The sequence below is a fragment of the Globicephala melas genome, chromosome 3, assembly GCF_963455315.2.
Source record: "Globicephala melas chromosome 3, mGloMel1.2, whole genome shotgun sequence".
Lineage (NCBI taxonomy): Eukaryota > Metazoa > Chordata > Mammalia > Artiodactyla > Delphinidae > Globicephala > Globicephala melas.
In genome coordinates this window covers 160,271,299-160,289,293 of record NC_083316.1, presented here as the reverse complement: position 1 = coordinate 160,289,293, position 17,995 = coordinate 160,271,299, and the positions used below count along the sequence as shown (strand labels likewise).

At 54.3% G+C, this 17,995-nt stretch overlaps 2 protein-coding genes across 9 annotated transcripts in view; one reads left to right on the top strand and one right to left on the bottom strand.

The window, feature by feature from the left end:
* Positions 1-2,999: 2,999 nt before the first annotated feature.
* Positions 3,000-17,781, bottom strand: ARMC6 (armadillo repeat containing 6). Of its 2 annotated transcripts, none has more exons than XM_030880038.3 (8): positions 17,399-17,781; positions 12,972-13,141; positions 11,732-11,814; positions 8,145-8,718; positions 6,269-6,414; positions 5,459-5,590; positions 4,947-5,084; positions 3,000-3,760 (listed from the first exon to the last, which is right to left on the bottom strand). In XM_030880038.3, the coding sequence occupies exons 2-8, from the start codon at positions 13,096-13,098 to the stop codon at positions 3,548-3,550; spliced, it is 1,413 nt and encodes a 470-aa protein (XP_030735898.1). In that variant the 5' UTR covers positions 13,099-13,141; positions 17,399-17,781; the 3' UTR covers positions 3,000-3,547. The 2 variants fall into 2 exon arrangements, with proteins under 2 accessions (XP_030735898.1, XP_030735899.1); XM_030880039.2 differs by lacking the exon at positions 17,399-17,781 and adding an exon at positions 17,200-17,324.
* SUGP2 (SURP and G-patch domain containing 2) overlaps positions 17,311-17,995 on the top strand; it is a 31,180-nt gene continuing 30,495 nt past the window's right edge. Inside the window, exon 1 of one of the 7 annotated variants that reach the window (XM_030880036.2) lies at positions 17,311-17,843. In XM_030880036.2, the coding sequence (XP_030735896.2) occupies positions 17,813-17,843 (31 nt within the window). In that variant the 5' untranslated portion in view covers positions 17,311-17,812. Of the gene's footprint in view, positions 17,938-17,995 lie in introns of all 7 variants that reach the window. The other 6 variants (XM_060296933.1, XM_060296929.1, XM_060296936.1 and 3 more) reach the window with 6 other exon arrangements.

Genomic DNA, 17,995 nt, shown 5'->3' with positions numbered 1-17,995 from the left:
AGTAAGCTCCTGGAAGGTCTCACAGTACCCCCAGGGACAGTGCCAACTGAGGCCAAGTGTCAGGCAGTGGCCCAGCATGGGCTGCCTCTCCTGATGGTGCCAGTGGCGCTGGCTGGGCTCTGGCTTCTGTTCACTCATCAGCAAGCTGGTGCTGGCCAACCTCCCTGCCACCTCCCAACAATGGCAGGCAGTGCCTCTTGGCATCAGCAACTGACACCCCCCACCATGGGCACCTCGGCTGTACCTGGCGAGGGTGCCCAGGGGATTCCAGCTTTTCCCTGGGCAGGACACTGACTCTCTGCACCGCCAGTTCCCGCTACTTCTCAGGAATCCCAGGAATCATCTGACACGACGGCCGTGAGCCAGGCCTGGGCACGGTGACAGGGCTTAATCAACCGAGGCTAGAGAGCCATTTGCCCAAGGTCATGTTAGCAACGCTGGCAACAGAGGAGGGGCATGGAGGCAGGCTGAGCCAGGTTCTCATCCCATATCGGCCCCTTGAATGCCGACGAGTCTGTTTCTCATCTGGAAAATGGGGTTCACAGGCCCTGCCTCTCAAATGTGTTCACAGTGAAAAAGCAACAGTGTTCCTTTCCCAGGATGCTGGGCCCTTCCCTGGCTGGAGGGACACATCCTTGACAGAGACGACAGTCAAGACTAACTGGTTCAAAGGCAGCCTCACTTAGCCTCCCAGAGGCTCAGAGAGGTCAGGCCCCTCCTTGAAAAGCACACAACAGTAGAGGCAGAACTGAATGTGCTGACCCCTCTCTTGTAGCCGTTTCCCCCTTAGCCCATGTTTCCGTGTCAAAAACAAGGACAGGACGGCAAGCACTCGAGTGCTCTGTGCCAGGCACCCCCTGAACCAGGCCTTGCTGTGGCCCTGTGCAGTGACACACTTAGCTCATTTCCAGGTGAGGAGGCAGAGGCTCACCTGAGGTGGCAGAGGAGGGCCTGGAACACAGGCCTGGCAGACCTCAGTGAAATGTGGGGTCTTCAGCTGGAGGCGGGGCCTCACCCAGCCCAGGGATGTCCAAACAGGCCCTGACCCACACCCGCTGAAGACACCCTCAGGCAAGGTGGGGAGGACTGATAAGCAGGAGCCACCCCTCCTGGAAGAAGCCTGCAGCTGTAGGAAGGCTGGTTGAAAGCCCAGGGGAGGGGACTGCGGCTGCAGGGGCAGAGGTCTTCCCTCCAACCACCCTGCGTACCTATTACTTTATTCAGGTGTACATTCAAAAACATTTATGGGAAACTGGAGCAGAACGGGGACCCAGGAGCCTGCCCATATGGAGCTCATGGACGGGGGGGGGGGGGGGCGGGCAGACAAAGGAGAAAAGCCCACAAGTGAGGTGACCTTAGATGGGGTCAGAGGTCAAGGACACAGTACAAGTGGTGATTGGCTGGGGGAGTGGGGGGGGGGTGGTGTGCCAGGGCAGGGGAACAATAGGGGATCTCTGCGAAGGCAATGTGTGATCTGGAACCTGGTGCCAGGGAGGAACTGGCCACGGGGAGGGCTGGGGAAGGATGCTCCATGCAGCGTACATGTGCAAAGGCCCTGAGGTGGGGAGGTTGGAGTGACTGGAACTGTGATTAAATGGGAGCATGGGGAAGATGCGGGTGGGAGGTGGGTAGGGCCTGGAGGACAGTTTGGTTTTACGGAGAGGGCAATGGGGAGCCACAGGCAGGTTGAGAGCAGAGCTAAGGCAGGAATTACAGGGCTGGCACCTCAGACTTCCCCAGAAATGGACTAGTAGCACCCCCCCCCCACCACGAGGCAGATGAAGAAACATGATGCTCACGGGGCCCGAGGACTGCTCCCAGGTCACAGGAATGACCTAAGGTCACATGGGCGGCAAACCTAGAAGTCAATTTGGGGCAGCCTGGAGCAGGTGTGGCTGAGTCCCCAGTGAGGAAGGTCAGGGCCGGGTGACGGGGTCAGAGGTTCTCATCAGCCCCACTGAGCTGGCAGCGCCCCCCTCCCCCCGATCCAGGGGTGGAGGAGGTCTGGACACCACAGGAAGGCGGGACCAGGGTGATGCTCTCCCCATAGCTATTCGCATGGGCCAATTTCCATAGAAACCAGAAGCCTTCTGGGCAAGGGCCTGAGTTGATGTCAAGGACTGAACTCAAGACATTCTTCAGCCTAGAGGAGGTGAATGACCAGTAGTGGGGTGGGGACTCCGAGAGGTGAGAGGAGCTCCTAATGTATGAGCTGGAGGTGTCAGGCATGGCGCCTGGAGCCCACCAGGGGGCCTGAGGCTGCCCTGACCCTGACTGAGCCACGCAGGATGCATGAGCTGCCAGGTGACCACAACATGACCCCGAGGGTGAATGCAGAGGAGGAGAGCTGGGGTCTGCCAGGCACCGCTGCCTGGTGACCCCTCCAAGACACTTGGGGAGGGTGGGCACTGGGGGCAGCAACAGTGATGCCCACTTTACAGATGGGGAAACTGAGGCTCAGAGAGGAAAGCCAGGCTGCCCAAGCCAACCAGTGAGCGAGGACCTCAACGTGGCCAGGCGGGAGAGTGCAGGACGGTTCTCCTAGGGTGACTCGGGTGCTAAAGCTAGACGATCGGGTGTCTCCCATGTGCCCAGCTCTGCTCAAACACCCTTCGGAGGGGGCTCTATCCCCTCCCCTGTCCCTGCTTTACGGAGGAGCAAATCAAGGCTCAGAGAGGTTAGGTCACCAGCTCAAGGCCTCAGAGCTGGGTGGGGGCTAGACACTGAGCGCTCCAGCCCCCGAAAGTCAATGCACAGTGAGGAACAGCAACCTTGGCACCCCTGGACCCCAAGTCTGACAATGACCCCAGCAGCCCACCCCTCTGAGGGTGACAGTGAATCATACATCCCAGGCTGCTCTCAAAACCCCTTCACTTTCCTCAGTGAACCCATGACCTCCCCAAACATGCACCCCTCTCCCCTGTTCTTTGAGGCCACTGGCTGTGGCTCCCATGCTGCATGGTGCTACGGAAGAGACCCTTCCATTGATCAACCAACAGTCTTTTATTACCAGGCATCACTGGCTGGCCTGGGACACCAGGAGACAAACGAGCCTTGGTCCCTGCCCTCTGTTCAGCACAGCAAGGCATCTGTGATCCATTTTACAGGTGAGAGAAGCAGTAGCAGGGATGAGAACGGACTTGTAGGAACAGAAGTGGGATCCCTGCCCTGCTATGAGATTGGCCAGTATGGTTTCCAAGTTTCAGACAGACCTCTGGCCCTAAGCAATGCTGAGGGGGCGCTTCTACTAGCAAAGGGCAGTGGGGTTGGGTGGCACAGGACAGATGACACCGATGCTGTCAGCCAGTGAGCGGAACAGCATGCAGGGAGGCCGGGACCCAGGGGCTGCCTTCTGCTGTGTAGGCACCTCACTAATGCTCCCTTCCCACCCCCTGGCCAATGCTTGGTACCCATCAGAAAACACCTCCTGTTAATGGGGGAGGAATCTGGAGGCAGAGTAGCAGGACATGCTTCCTGCCCCCACCCTCTCCCCAGCTGTTCCTGAGTCACACGACTCACCCAGTCACAGCTCACACTGAGCCTGGGGTCATGGTGCCAGGTTACCCTTCTGGCCAGTCCACAGCTCTTGGAGCTCGACGTGGCAGCCCAGGTCCCTCAGGGCGGCCTTGGCCACGTCCTCACAGTCGCGATGGGTGGCACGGGCCCGCGAGATGAGTGCCTCAGCCCCCAGGTCCAGAATGGGCTGTGAGAAGGTCTGGCTTCGGGCCACCAGGTTTCGGATCAGCATGCAGGCCTGTTTCTAGAAGGGAAAGCAGAAGGCGAGTGGCTGTGAGCCAGCAGGTGGGAGCCGGGGGTGGGGTCCACTCTGACCTCGGAGTCCTCATCATAAGACAACATGGCTGTAGCCAACATTCAGCAGGTGCCTACGCTATGATTCATCAGGCTAGACTCATGCCTCCACTTCATCCTCTTGGCAGCCCTGGAGGCAAGGCTAATCACCCCAGCTCCCAGGTGAGGAGACTAAAGCTCAGGGTAGCCAAGTGCTTGGCAGGTGGGGCTGGTCCCTGAGGTGTGAGACCCAAAGTCTCAGAGCAACATCCCCTGATGCTGGCAAGAGCCTGGCCGGGCGGCAGGGGAGGAGGGCAGGGAAACAGTGGGAAAAGTGGGGTTGTGTACAGGGTCCATCTGTCAATTATATTGTTATTCATTCAGTCGGCATTTGTACTCTGTGTCTCTGCCGGGGGTGGGTGCTGAGAAGCACCCCAACATGGCATCCACCACCAGTGGGAGAGCAGGTGAGAAGTAGGTGAGGTGTGAGGGCCCGCCCAGCCGGGGTGGTCAGGAGCGGACAAGGTGATGGGCCAGCCAAGGGCACAGCATCCTGGAGGAGGGAGCAAAGGTCCCCAGTGGGACCAAGCCCGGTGTGTCTCAGGACCAACATGGAGGCCCCTGTGCTGGGAGGGTATGAAAGGTAGGAGGCAGGGAGCGCCCTGGGGGCTGCTGCAGGGAGGAGTGTGGGTTTCTGGCAGGGCTGTGCATTGCCTTGTCTACACTTCACCTCTGCTGACTCCCCAGCAAGGCGTGGACAGTGGCCCCACATGCAAAAACACAAAGCAGCAGCCTAAGGTGGGGCAGGGAACCTTTCCCAAACCCCAGCAGATCCCCAGCTGCTGGTTCCCCCAACTCCTCCTCCTCCTCAGATTCCTCTAAAGAGGCTGTTAGGAAAGGAAAAGAGCAAATGCAAGAAGAGCAAAGAAGACAGCAGCGGGCAGAATTCAGCACATTTCTGGAGGGTGATTAAGTAGATGCAGGACATCAGGGGCTGAGAAGGAAGGAGACCCTGAAGTCTTGGGTCATGATGGGGATGGGACAGGGACAAAGAGGACCTGCACCCTCCCCCTCCCGCCCCCAGCAATGTGCATGCTGGCCCCTTGCCCCACCTGCCCACCAGGCTCCCGTCCCCTCCTCCTGTCCCCCACGCCTACCTGCACGCCAACCTCCTGCGGGTGTGCCTTCATGGCCTGCAGTGCAGCCAGGGCCCCGCCGCCCTCCACAATGACCCGGCTGTTCTCTGGCTTGCGCAGTGCCAGGACACACAGGGCCGCGCAGCTCTGCTCACACACCTGCAGGGTGGGTCACGGGGATGGCTGAGAGGAGGCAGACAGACCCCCACTGTCACCAGCTCCCCAGGTGAGTGCCCTGCAACCTCACCTGGACAGACCGCTGTCAGTCCACGTGTGTACTGGACCAGAAGTAACAGAAACGACAGCAGGTGCATCAACCAAGCTCTTAGGGGTGACGGTCTCACCCCAGGCCCCTTGCTCGCCCCACCCTGGCCCTCACTCACGCTGCCCCCAGCCTCTTGCTCGCTGACCTCACCCTAGGCCTGGCCCTGCTTCGGGAGATGGGAAAGACCATTATGTAGATACAGATACTGATCTGGGACTCCAGCCATGCAACCCCACCTTGTGTGTCCCCCCTGCCCTGGGGTGGGTACCTGGGGACTGGCCAGGTGCCGGGTCATGGCAGACACAATGGTCTCTGTCCCGCCAGCACGGACAATGGCATCCTTCACATCATCGTTGCCTGCGATAGCCCTCAGGGCGCTCAGCACTTGCCTCACAAGGTCCTGAAGAGAGGGCAATGCATGGGTCACACCCGGCCACACCCCTCTCCTGAGAGGCACCCAGGCATTAACTGCTTGGTTGCTGGATTGTGGGAGGGGGTCTCGAGGGAGTGTCTGGGGCTGTTTCAATGTCTGCTGTCTGAACACAGGTGGGGCCACCCCGGGGTGTGCAGCTGGCATGGAAGAGCAGGGTTATTCATCACTTGCTGTATAGAGAAGGCAGGGGAGGCTCGGGGAAGCGGACCCTGTGGTTCAGGCCACCTGCATCCAGGTGAGGCGTCTGGATGATTTCAACCCCCCCCAAAACACACACAGAGGGGCGTGTGGCTGGCTCAGGCCAGCGAGCAGAGCACGGGTGGCCTCACTGCAGCATCACACACCGGAGCTGGGGTCTGGACCAGCCCCCCCACCACTAAAGGACAGTGAGAGAGAGTGGGTGGGTTTGTTTTCCCCCTAAATTTGAGGTCCTTCTCATGGGTCATGAGAAGTGAAAACTGATCTTTGGATCTGGGCTCAGCAGACAGGGCCAGAGTGTTCTGACTCAAGCCTGGCTGGCTGATCGGGGCCTAGAGGGGCAGAGTTCACTGGGAGGCCCGGAGCATTCCCCAGGTGTCGGGAGAAATGACAGAGTGAAACTCAGGCAAGAGGACTTCACACCCTAAGACAGCTCTGGACGCCCACCTGGTGGTCATTGCAGTTGGCCAACAGGGCCACCAGGACGTTGAGGCCCCCGAGGTCGACGACCTCCTGGCAGAACTCATTGCGGACAGCCAGGCGGGACAGGGTGCTGCAGAGATCACTCAGGATGCTGGGGTTGTCGGGGAATGCTGCAGACGGAGGAGGAGGAGACGCTGGGGTGAGGAGAGAGAAAACCAGCCCACGCTCCGAGCCAGTAGTCCTGGGAGGAATCCCGAATCCCGCTCCACCAGCGAAGCCTGGTCCCTCTGCCTGGCCGGGCGGCCGCCAGTACCAGGAGGGCCCCAGGGACCACAAGGTGCGGGGGTGGGGGCGGGGTGCTGCCTGGGCCTGCAGTGCCCCCTGCTGGCTTCCAGGGAAGACACAGGACTGTGCCCCAGATAAATTCCAGACCAACTGATGATCTCGGCTAAAAAAAGAAAACCATAATAGTGCTATAATAAGACATCCGAGACTATTTTTATGATCTTGGGTAGGGAGCGACCTTTCTAACTGCAACAGGACACCTAGAAGCTGCAGAGGGACATATGGATAGAGTTGACCTGAGCAAAATTAAACACAGATGCTGAAGACAAAGCTCAGAGGCACCAGGGAGGAGAGGCATGACTGAGAATGATGGGGGGAGGAGAGTTAGGGAGTTAGCAGGGGGGCACAGAGGGCCATAATGACACAGAGCTCAGTGATGGTCATTTACAGGGCCCCCTGGCCAGGACACAGTCCCCAGTGACTCCATGAATGCTAATCCAGGTGTGCCGTGGAGGCATTCTCTAGATGTGGTACATCCACGGCCAACTGACTTCAAGGAAATGACCCTTGACGGTCTGCGTGGGCCTCATCTAATCAGCCAAAGACCTTAAGAGGGAAACTGAGGTCTCCCTGAAGAGGAAGAAGCTCACTGGCAGAGTACAGTGTTGGTTCCTGCCCAAGCCTCCGGCCCGCCTCACAAATTTCAGATTCAAAAGCCCCACGACCACATGAACCAATTCCCCGCAACAAATCTCTCTCTCTCTCTCTATATATATATATATATACACGTATATATGTATACATATATATACAAAAATACACACACACACACACACACACCCTACTGGTTCTGTCTCTGTGGTAGCACTCTCACTGATAGGAGCTCCTGCAAATAAACAAGGAAGATGCAAAGTACCCCTTGGAAAAGCAGCCCAACTTTGCAGCTGGTTTTCACCCTCTCTGGAGGTGTGAAGGGGAGAATGAGGCAGGCCCCAGTCCCCCACAGACAGGGCCAGAGTCGCACACACAGGCCTAGTGAGACAGCCAGAGCCACAGGACAGGCTGGAAAGGGGAACTCATTCTTCTAGCACCTTCTGTGCACCAGACCCCAGTCAGGCCTTTTCCAGTGGGTGCAGTGGACAGAGGTCAGGGGCTTTGGTGCCCAAACGTCAGTGTTGTGACCTCCCTTGGCTGCCTCATCAGGGTCACCCCAGAGTCAGGCACATGGACATGCACAAGAATGGGCGGCCAAGTATGGACCAAAGTGTAAACCTCCGCCTGGGAGCGGCCACAGTGAGTGCCAGCAACACTCCCCCATCTTCGGGAAACAGCACCCTTATTTTTCCCTTTGAGGAGCCCTCTTTTCCACTCTCAGTCTGTGTTGCTGGACAGAGCCAAGCCCCCTCCCCAAATGGTTTAGGGATGAGCATGGGATGTGGTGTGGGCCAATGAGTGCTGGCTTGGAACTCTCCTGGAGCAACTAGGAGTAAGGACACTGTTATGCTAGGGCTGCCATGCAGGTGGGACCAAGCTGACAAATACAAGAGTTGCCCAGAGCCAGCCAGACCTGAAGCAGTCCTAAACCCTCACTCACTCTTGCCACACCTGCTCCTACCTTTGGCGGCCTCAATGAGCACCTTCAAGCCTCCATTCTCCTGCACGATCATCTTGGCATGGTCATGGGCACGGCCGAAGGGCACACGAATGTCATCATCAAAGGTCATGATGCGTAGGGCCCAGCAGGCCTCCCTGACCACGTCGGCGCAGCGGCTGTGCCGGGCAATGGCACCAGTCAGCAGGGGTAGCACACCGGCCTTTACCAGGCTCTGCCGGTTCTGCTCGTGCTTCAGGCAGGCGTGGCGCACACAGCGGATCCCCGAGCAGGTCACGTTGGCCGAGTCAGCATTCCGGGCCAGTGTGGCCACCAGGAGCTGCAGGCCCTGCGTGTCCAAGAGGTCGGGCTGGCCATCAGTCAGGGCTGACAGGGCATTGAGGGCCTGGAGCAGGAGACCCTGGTCACCTGCTGCGGCCAACTTCCAGGTGGCGAGGAGGATGGGGTAGGCCCCCTTCTCGGCTGCCAAGAAGCGGCAGGCCTTTTGCTGCTTGCACTGCTCGCAAAAGCGGGCGAGGTGCGCTGACACCTCCTGGGGGTGAGAGCGGGCCATGGACTCCTGCAGGTCATCCAGGGCCTAAGGGACATGGGAGAAACCTCAGTGTCAGCTCAGTCCAAAGACGGTCACAGCGACAGTGCTGCACCCCTGTGGGATTCCCTCGTGTGGGATCTGGGCCTTGGTGGAAGTTCTGTGGGGCTAGTTCCAGCTGTGTGGGGCAGCTTCCACACCTGTGCTTTTATTTATTTTTTTTTTTTAATATTTATTGATTTGGCTGTGCTGGGTCTTAGTTGCGGCATGCAGGATCTTATAGTTGCAGCATGTGGGATCTTTAGTTCCGGCATGCGAACTCTTAGTTGTGGCATGTGAGATCTAGTTCCCTGACCAGGGGTTGAACCCGGGCCCCCCCGCATTGGGAGCATGGAGTCTTAGCCCCTGGACCACCAGGGAAGTTCCCACTGAGCTTGAGAGGCCATGGAGGGAGGGAGGGAGAGGGAGAGAGAAAGAGAGAGGCCCTGCCATCTCAGTGTCCCTGACAAGGAGCCACACACACGAGTACAGACATTAAACATTCTAGCTCTAGCTGCCATTGCATGAGAGGCCCCCAAGTGAGACCAGCGGAAGAAACATCCAACTGAGATCAGTCAACCCAGCAAAATCATCAAAAACAATAAAATGGCTATTGTTTTGGGTTGTTTGTTGTTTTTCAGCCATGCCACGTGGCTTGCAGAATCCTAGTTCCCCGACCAGAGATCGAACCCGGGCCCACAGAAGTGAAAGCACGGAGTCCTAACCACTGGACTGCCAGGGAATTCCCCTTGGGTTGTTCGTTATACAGTCATAACTAACTGACATACCCACCAATGGTTAGCTCTCTAAGGAAGGTAAAAGCCACCCTTACCAGTCCTGCCCATATCATATACCTCCTGTTCATCTCTCTCATTCACTCCACAAATATTTACTGAGTACCTGCCAAATGAAACCATGCTGTACACACGGTTGGTTTACCCATGTTCAACTCTAAGCCCTTGAGGAAAAAGCTTATAATGAGAGAAGACAATTTGAATAGGGCACACAAGTCTAGTGGCCACTCAATGCCATGACCTGAGGACCTGTCTCAGCTTGAGCCCAAGATGAACCCATGCCCCTGGAGCTTATGACATCATTTGCATCCAGCCCTGGTGAGGGTGGGTCTACAGATACCATCAGCCCGAAGTGCTTTGATTTGGCCTCGACTGCCATGAAAGTCAAGAATGCCTGTCAGCCAACCCTCGCTGAGCTCTGATTTGTGGACTTAACTAAACATATGTTATGATGAAACAGAATATTAAGAAATAGATTAGGGCTTCCTTAGTGGCGCAGTGGTTGAGAGTCCGCCTGCCGATGCAGGGGACACGGGTTCACGCCCCAGTCCGGGAAGATCCCACATGCTGCGGAGTGGCTGGGCCCGTGAGCCACGGCCGCTGAGCCTGCGCGTCCGGAGCCTGTGCTCCGCAACGGGAGAGGCCACAACAGTGAGAGGCCCGCATACCGCAAAAAAAAAAAAAGAAATAGGTTAATTGGCCCAACATTGTAAATCAAATCTACTTCAATAAAAACGAAAATTTTTTAAAAGGTGAAAGAAATAGGTTAAAACCTATTTGTGTGTGTGACTTGAATAGACATTTCTTCAGAGAAGATACACAAATGGCCACTAAGCACATGAAAAGATGTTCAACATCACATCATTAGGGAAATGCAAATCAAAACCACAATGAGACACCATCACGCCCATTAAGGTGGCTACTATGAAAAGAAAAACAAACAGAAAATAACAAGTGTTGGTGAGGATGTGGAGAAACTGGAACCCTGTGCACTATTGGTGGGAATATAAAATGGTGCAGCTGCTGTGGAAAGCAGTATGGTGGTTCCTCAAAAAATTAAACCAAGAGATCCAGCAATTCCACTTCTGGGTATATACCTAAAAGAATTGAAAGACAGAACGGCAAAAGGCAGAAACAACTCCAGTGTCCATCAATGGACGAATGGATAAACAAAATGTGGTGTAGCCATACAATGGAATATTATTCAACCATACAAAGGAACACTATTCAACCACAAATACTACAACACAGATGAACGTTGAGGACATCATGCTAAGTGAAATAAGCCAGTTCCAAAAGGACAGATACTGTATGATTTCCCTTAGGTTCACATCCACGGCTGTCTCCCCCTCCTGCTTTTTTTTTGGGGTGGGGGGGGAGGTGGTCCATGCTGTGTGGCTTGTGGGATCATTTCTTCTCTTTGGATCTCAATTTTCCCATCCTTTAAATGAGGATGATAACCCTACCCTCACAGATGTCTTTGGATGAATAACTGAAATGGCATGAGGAAAGCACTTGGCACAGAACTGAGTCCACAGCCGGTTCTCAATGAACACTAGAACCTTCTGCTGTTTTACCAACAGTTTACCGGTTTGATGGATGACCTTAAATAAAGGACTTAACCTCTGTGAGCTGTACTTTCCTTGTTTGGGTCACTGGAGAGCAAGGGCAGGCTCTGGGCCTCCGTTTCCCCAACAGGAAGCCAGAGATGACACCACCTACCTTGCAGGCCAGTTTGAGTGCTAAGGGGATGGGCTGTAATGTGCCAGTAAAGAGTCGGTGCTCAGTAAGTGACAGCCTTACTATGATTGCACTCTCCTTTCCTGGGATTCCTGTCCAATTTTCTGAGCAAATTCAGTGGTTGGGAGGCAGAGAGAGGCTCCTCCAGGGGGCCGTCTACCCGAAGGCTCCCAATACCAAGACAAACATGAATGCTGTCTGCCCCTTATGTCTGGAGTGCTACCCACTCCCCGTCCACTCTAACAGCTCCAATCCCAGAATGTGGCACGTGGGTGGGTGGACAGATCACAGTGGTCCCTGAGAGGCCCTCTGACGTGGACTCAAGGAGCCCTGGCTGCACACTCAGGCTTGCCTGTGCTTGCTGAGTAGGCTCTGACCTTCTGAATCTGTGTCTGCCATCTGGGAACCAGGGAAAGGGTGCCCCCGACAGAGTTATGAGGTGATGCAGGACCATGCGTGTAAGGCCCACGTGGGCTGCCCTCTCCTACCTGCAGGATGTCATGTGTGGGCTCCTGGGGTCCATCCGCAGAGACTTTCGGCGTCGTCTTTACAATGTTGCCCAGATCAACCCCTGAGGGGGATGGGGAAGTCAGGAAACAAGTGACAGCCATCATCCCCATGGGCCTGCTGGAGTCACACCTCATGTCCCTTTAGCTGGGACCACCTACTCTGGAGGCCTTCAGGGATCTGCCCAGCTCCCCACCCCACTCCCTCCCTGCCTGGGCAGGGTCCAGCAGCCACGCCCACACGGGGGTGTGGGGTGTGGGGGTCTTTGTACCTTGGCCCCAGCCAATGGGAGCAGAGGAGTAGTGAAGCTACACACCAGCACCACAGTGAGGGACACACTCTGTCTGGTGGGCTGAGAAGGGAGGGTAACCCATGGCCTTCTCCCTTGGGGCTCCCATTGTTCTTCACCCTGGCTGCATCCCCAGCCTCATTTGCCCCCCCAAAGGAAGCCCCCACTGTGCAGAACCTGTCTAGGTGCCCCACCAGCCCCTGTCCAGTGTCTATACACTACTCTGTGCCCGGGACACCAGCTTCTGACGTCGAACGCTGGATCCCCAGTCTCCCTTGCCCTCTGGCGTCTGACTGGGTTTGGCCAATGGGAAGCCGGACTCAAGATCAGGGGCAGGAGGAGTGGGAGGGCAGGGTGTTCATCCCCAGCTTCCTGCCTCTGCCTCTATCAGACGACTCTCATCCCTTGCCTTGGCCTGTCATGGGAAGGGGGAGGTCCCTGCTGTGGCTAGCAGGGTCTAACCCTGCCCACATTATTGCAAAGAGCTCCCTCTTAACCACTCTCTTCCACGGCCTGGCTGGAGCATGTCACCTGTTTCCAGAGGCTGGTGACCAACACCCCTTCTGCCTCCATGAACTCAAGCTGGGGTGCAGGTGGGGCAGGGAGACAGGTGGCCCTTTTTCTCGGGAGGTGGTCAAGAAAAGTCTCTTCAAGGAAGCGACAGTTAAAATGAGACCCACCTTGAAGGACCCAGCCCTGCAGATGTCAGGGTAAGGTCCAGGCAAGTAGAGGGTGGGCTCCAGCGAGGTGGGAGAGGGTGGCCAGCATGCCTGGGGCAGAGTGTAGACAGAAGACAGTGCCCAGGGCTGTCATTGCCAGGAGGGATGTGGTCATGGCAGGATACCACTCTTTTCACATTAAGAGCCATGGACTGGAGGCGACTCTTGGGCAAACAGCCAGACCAGCGCTGAGACCGAGCCACACCACCCTACCTTGTGATTCAAACTGCTCCACGGCCTCTTTCACTGCCTCCTCTGGCCCCAGCTCAAACTCCTCGATGTTCTCGCGAACGGCTGCATCAAAGGTCTCCTGGGTGATGTGCTTGGAGGCCATCTTCATCTCCTCTGTGTGGGGTCAAGGGCACCCAGTAGTTGCTCCCAAGCTGAGAAGGTGAGACGTAAGCATCATCAAGGGTCAGAGGGCAAATGAGAACCTGGCTACCACTTAGGGAGCATCTACCAAGGGGCCAGAGCCTATAACCACCCTGGAAAAATTCTTACAACCTGAGTCACAGGAAAGGGTGATCTCCCAACATCCACAGAATATCTAAAAGTACAGACAAGGGCAGGTAGTTCAGTATATTTTATCTAAAAAATGGGAAATGTTAACATAATGTATGTCCTTATAGTAAAAAGTAGTAACAGTAAAATAAATATAAAATATCTTAATAATATTATATTGTATGTTGTATGATTATAATATACTATAATATTACAATATAAACAATATTATTCACATATTACTCTATTATATAGTTATGTACTTCAAATGTACTTATCTAATGAAATATGTTATGATAGCATACCATTGCACTAATAAAATATAAAATAAAAAATGATATTAAATACTTATTTAATTAAATAATAACAATAAGGGCAGTCCACCTGCTGATGCAGGGGACACGGGTTCGTGCCCCGGTCCGGGAGGATCCCACACGCCGCGGAGCGGCTGGGCCTGTGAGCCATGGCGGCTGAGCCTGCGCGTCCAGAGCCTGTGCTCCGCAACGGGAGAGGCCACAGCGGTGAGAGGCCCGCATACCGCAAAAAAAAAAAAAATAAAAAAATAACAATAAGTAATGTTTATTACTGTTACTATAAATATTTATTATTACTAAATAATAATAAATAAAAAGAAAAGTAAATCAAAAGCTAATAGAAATAGTTACCTGTAAGGGGAGGTAGAGAAAAGGATGGTGAGAGCAGGAATAGAAGCTGCATTATTCTCTCTTAACATACCTTGTTTTACAGGTTTGAATTTGGAACTCAACTAAATGCTTTATGTGATTAGGAAAAGAAATACGCCAAAATAACCAAAATAAAAATAAAAGCAATCCCTAAAAATCAAGAGCAAAATGAAAGTCATGAACCTAACAGTATTTCTACGTGGATCAGATCATTTCATGCAATTTTTTTTTTTTTTTTTTTTTTTTTTTTTTTTGCGGTACGCGGGCCTCTCACTGCTGTGGCCTCTCCCATTGCGGAGCACAGGCTCCGGACGTGCAGACTCAGAGGCCATGGCTCACGGGCCCAGCCGCTCCGCGGCATGTGGGATCTTCCCGGACCGGGGCACGAACCCATGTCCCCTGCATTGGCAGGCGGACCCTCAACCACTGCGCCACCAGGGAAGCCCATTTCATGCAATTTTAAAACACAGTGATATGACTGTATATTCTTACTGGGATCTACCCTAAGGATAAAACTGCAAAAGAAAATCTTCAACAGTTTTCAGTAATCATATTATTGGAAACCACATTAGAAATATTATTCAGAAACAGTTATAGATGTAGCAAATAAGTAATAATGTTTATATCATTAGGAATGAGCATAAAAGAAAAAAGATTCTAACATAAAATCAAAGAAGTAAAAACTGAGAACTCCTAAATTTTAACTGGAAATATGATATGAACTCATGATGCATTTTCTCTTGAGCAAATAACCAATTTTCTATTAATATGAACTGAAAATGCCTGGAGGAAATGACACCACAGCAGCAATGAGCAGCACCCTGAATACCAACTGTGGTCTCTAAACACCATTTCCCACCAAAGAAGCCAGGGCTCTTGGAGTAAGAGTTGATTCCAGGTCTGGGCAGGAAATGGGCCAGAGAAGCCAGGAGCGTCAAGTGAGACCAGAAAGCAAAGAAGCTTCTGAAGACCACTGTGGTCATACCGCGTGGTATGGCCAAAAATTAAAAAAATGAGAAATACATCACTTTTCAAACTTATAGTAAAGTTGCAAGAATAGTACAAGGAGCACTGTATAAGCGGAAGGATCTCCTAGCTTCACCAATTGTTAACATTTTGCCGTGTTAACCTATGTGAGTGAGTGTGTGCCTACGAGTGTGTGACACGTACATCATTTGAGAATGCGTTCCAGTCATGGGACCCCTTCCTCCTACAGATGTCAACATGAAAAGGACACTCTCTTATACATTCACACAAAACTGAAATTTAACACAAGAAATTTAACACTGATACAATGCTATTTTCTAACATATAGCACACGATGGACTTTCTTGATTGTTGTAATATCGTCTTTTAAAACAGTTTTGTTTTTTTCTGGTCCCGAGTCCATTCCAGAATCATGCACCGTAGAAAGCACAGAAAGTGCATTAGGGGGACAAAGGCACATGGGGGCACTAGGATCGTGGCATGGGAATGTGCAAATTTGGGCTGTGAGGGAAACAAGCCACCCATGCCCTCACTTCTCTTTGTGGAGGCAGCATAGAATGTGACTATTCTATCTGTGTTTGTGCATATGCTTGGGCTGGGGGTCATGGGGAGGACAGGCTCCAGGGCCAACCAGGGGGGCTCAAATCCCCAGCCTTACACTTAACCTCACTGTTGGTCAATTCTCACGCGTGACACAGGGACAAACACAGAATCTACCTAGAGGGCTGCAGTGAAAATTCAACCCATCAATCTCTACAAAGCACTTAGAACAGGATTTGGCACAGAGCTCAATAAACATCACCTAGTTGTTCTTTTCCTTTGTTGCTTAAGAGGTAATTCAGCCAGTTTACTGGGGGGTGGCAGACATAAGGCATCAAACACCTCACCTCACTCCCTTGCAGATATCCCCCTCTTTGCTCTCCAGAACAGGGAGCCTGTTTAGGGATTGCTAAGGATTTCCAAATCAAAGGTGGAGGAAAAGAATAAGGATTTTCTGTTTCAAGATAAAGAATTTCTCACTGGGGAGCCCAGGCTGGTGGTGGTGGGGTGCTCCTGGCCAGCTCTGAGGGGCTGGATGCTGCTGGAGGGACTCTGCTTTCTGGCTCTGCCACCAGACGTTGCTTCTGCTACTCTGGCCACGCTTCAGACCCAAGTGGGCCATTGATGAGTGGCCACTCGGTCATAGAAGCACAGTCCTAAAGGGGAATGTCATTGTGCCTACTTTAAGGATGAGGAATCTGAAGGCCAGGATCCTATCCTGTCTCATTAACACTTCACCTCCACCTACGTCCTCTGCGGAGCTTCCACCAGCCCTTCCAGGCCGCCTCCTCACGGGAGCCTTCCCTAGCTACTCAGACAGAGTCTGTGTACTCTCAGTACCCCCACACCCTCCCCACCCCAAGAATCTCCCTCTGCTCAGCCCTGAGATCCCTGAGCTGGGGAGGTCAGTGTCTGGCTCTGGAACCACCACTTAGGACAGTCCTTCAGGGTCCCCTGGATCCAGCACAGACCTGTGGAGGGCAGGGACAGGGATGAAAGTACAGCTCATGAGAAAGATGGTGTTTGGGAATGGTCATCTGGGAGCCACCTGGCGAACAGGCCAGGCCAGGAGAGGAAACAGCATTACCGACCCCCACGCTGCGTCCAAGGCATGCTGAGGGGAAGGGAATTATCAAGGCTCTCAACTGACAGCCTGCTTCCCTCTCTAAGCCATGGTTCTGCTTATCAAGAAAACGGTGCCCTGACAAACTGGGGACCCTGAATGATTCATCTTTCTCCACCTGCCACACCCACCCTGGTTCAGGTGGCCTCACCTGTTTCCTCCCTGCCATACCCTGTGCCTCCGTGCTCTACAAGGCAGCCAGAGGGAGACTTGAAAGCACAGAGACCGCCTCATTCACCTATTCAAAATCCTGCAGTGGCTTCCCAACCCTCTCAGAACAAAACCCAGTTCCCTTACCAACACTTTCCCTACCTACACCTTCTCACCTGGGCTTCCCCGCTTCTTTCTCATTCTTCCCAGCTACCCAAGGGACATCCTTCATAACCACTTTGTTTAAAGCAGCCCCGCTCTCCTACCGCATCGCTTTTAGTATTTTAATACTATCTCAACATGGAACAAAATGATTCATCTATTTATTTGCTTTTACTGTCTAGTCTCCTCCCCAATGATATTTAACCTGCATGAGAGCTGGGGCCCGTTTTGTTAAACACCTTCCCCCCCAATGCCTAGGATGGGGCCGGACATGCAGCAGGCAGTCAGTACATACATAAGTGTTGAAAGAATGAATAAATGAAAAAAAGCGAAGAGCAGGGAAGTGGGTGATTTTGTCCCTGGGCGGCTTCCGTAACGATCTTTCATCACCCAAAACCAAGTCCCAGAAAGGCGCGCCACAATCACTAGTCCGACCCCGCGGCGTCCACTCCCTGCCTCGCGCACGAGGGGGCTCGGCGGCCACCGCTCCTCACCCGGTCTCCGCGGCCACGTGGGGAAACGGTGAGGTTCGCGGCTGTCACCGGCTGCGGCGCCTCTGGTCCCTTTCGGCCGCCGTACGTGCGCAGGCGCTTTGGCGGCGCCTCGCCTCGGCCTCCCTCAGCCCTGTGAACTGCTCCCGGGGTGACCAAGGGTGACCGTGAGTGCAGGTAAAGCCGAGGGAGCCAACAGGTGTGCGGCGGCGGCGTCTTTGTCTCCTTTTTCGGGCGGTTCCCGTTGCCGCCACTCCAGGCAGCGAAATTTTTTACCTCAGGAGTGTCCGCCCTGAAGACGGGGCAGTGCGCCTGCGCAAAAGGGTTTGGCGGCGGCTGCCTGCGCCTGTGCATCAAGGCTCGGCGGCGGCCTGCGCCTGCGCGGCGCGGCGCTGCGGAGACCGTTGGCTCATTTGCATGTCCCCGCCTCGCGCGGTGGCGGCGGCGGGTGAGGAACCTGAGGCGGCGGTGGGGGCGGCTCCGCACGCGGTGGGCTCTGGGTGAGGTCCGGGCCAGGGCGTTGTCGACGGATGGGCCCCGGGGTGAGGGCTTTGGGCTGGACCCCGGGAATCCCGGGTCTCCACGATGGCGCAGCGGGCT

What these genes read in the sequence shown, in the direction of transcription:
- ARMC6 (XM_030880038.3), bottom strand. Translation starts at nt 13,098, where the DNA reads ATGAAGATGGCCTCCAAGCACATCACCCAGGAGACCTTTGATGCAGCC. An exon ending in GGAGCAGTTTGAATCACAAG is followed by an intron (nt 11,815 to 12,971) that starts GTAGGGTGGTGT and finishes CATCCCCCTCAG; the next exon opens with GGGTTGATCTGGGCAACATT. An exon ending in CGCAGGAGGTTGGCGTGCAG is followed by an intron (nt 3,761 to 4,946) that starts GTAGGCGTGGGG and finishes TTTCCCTTCTAG; the next exon opens with AAACAGGCCTGCATGCTGAT.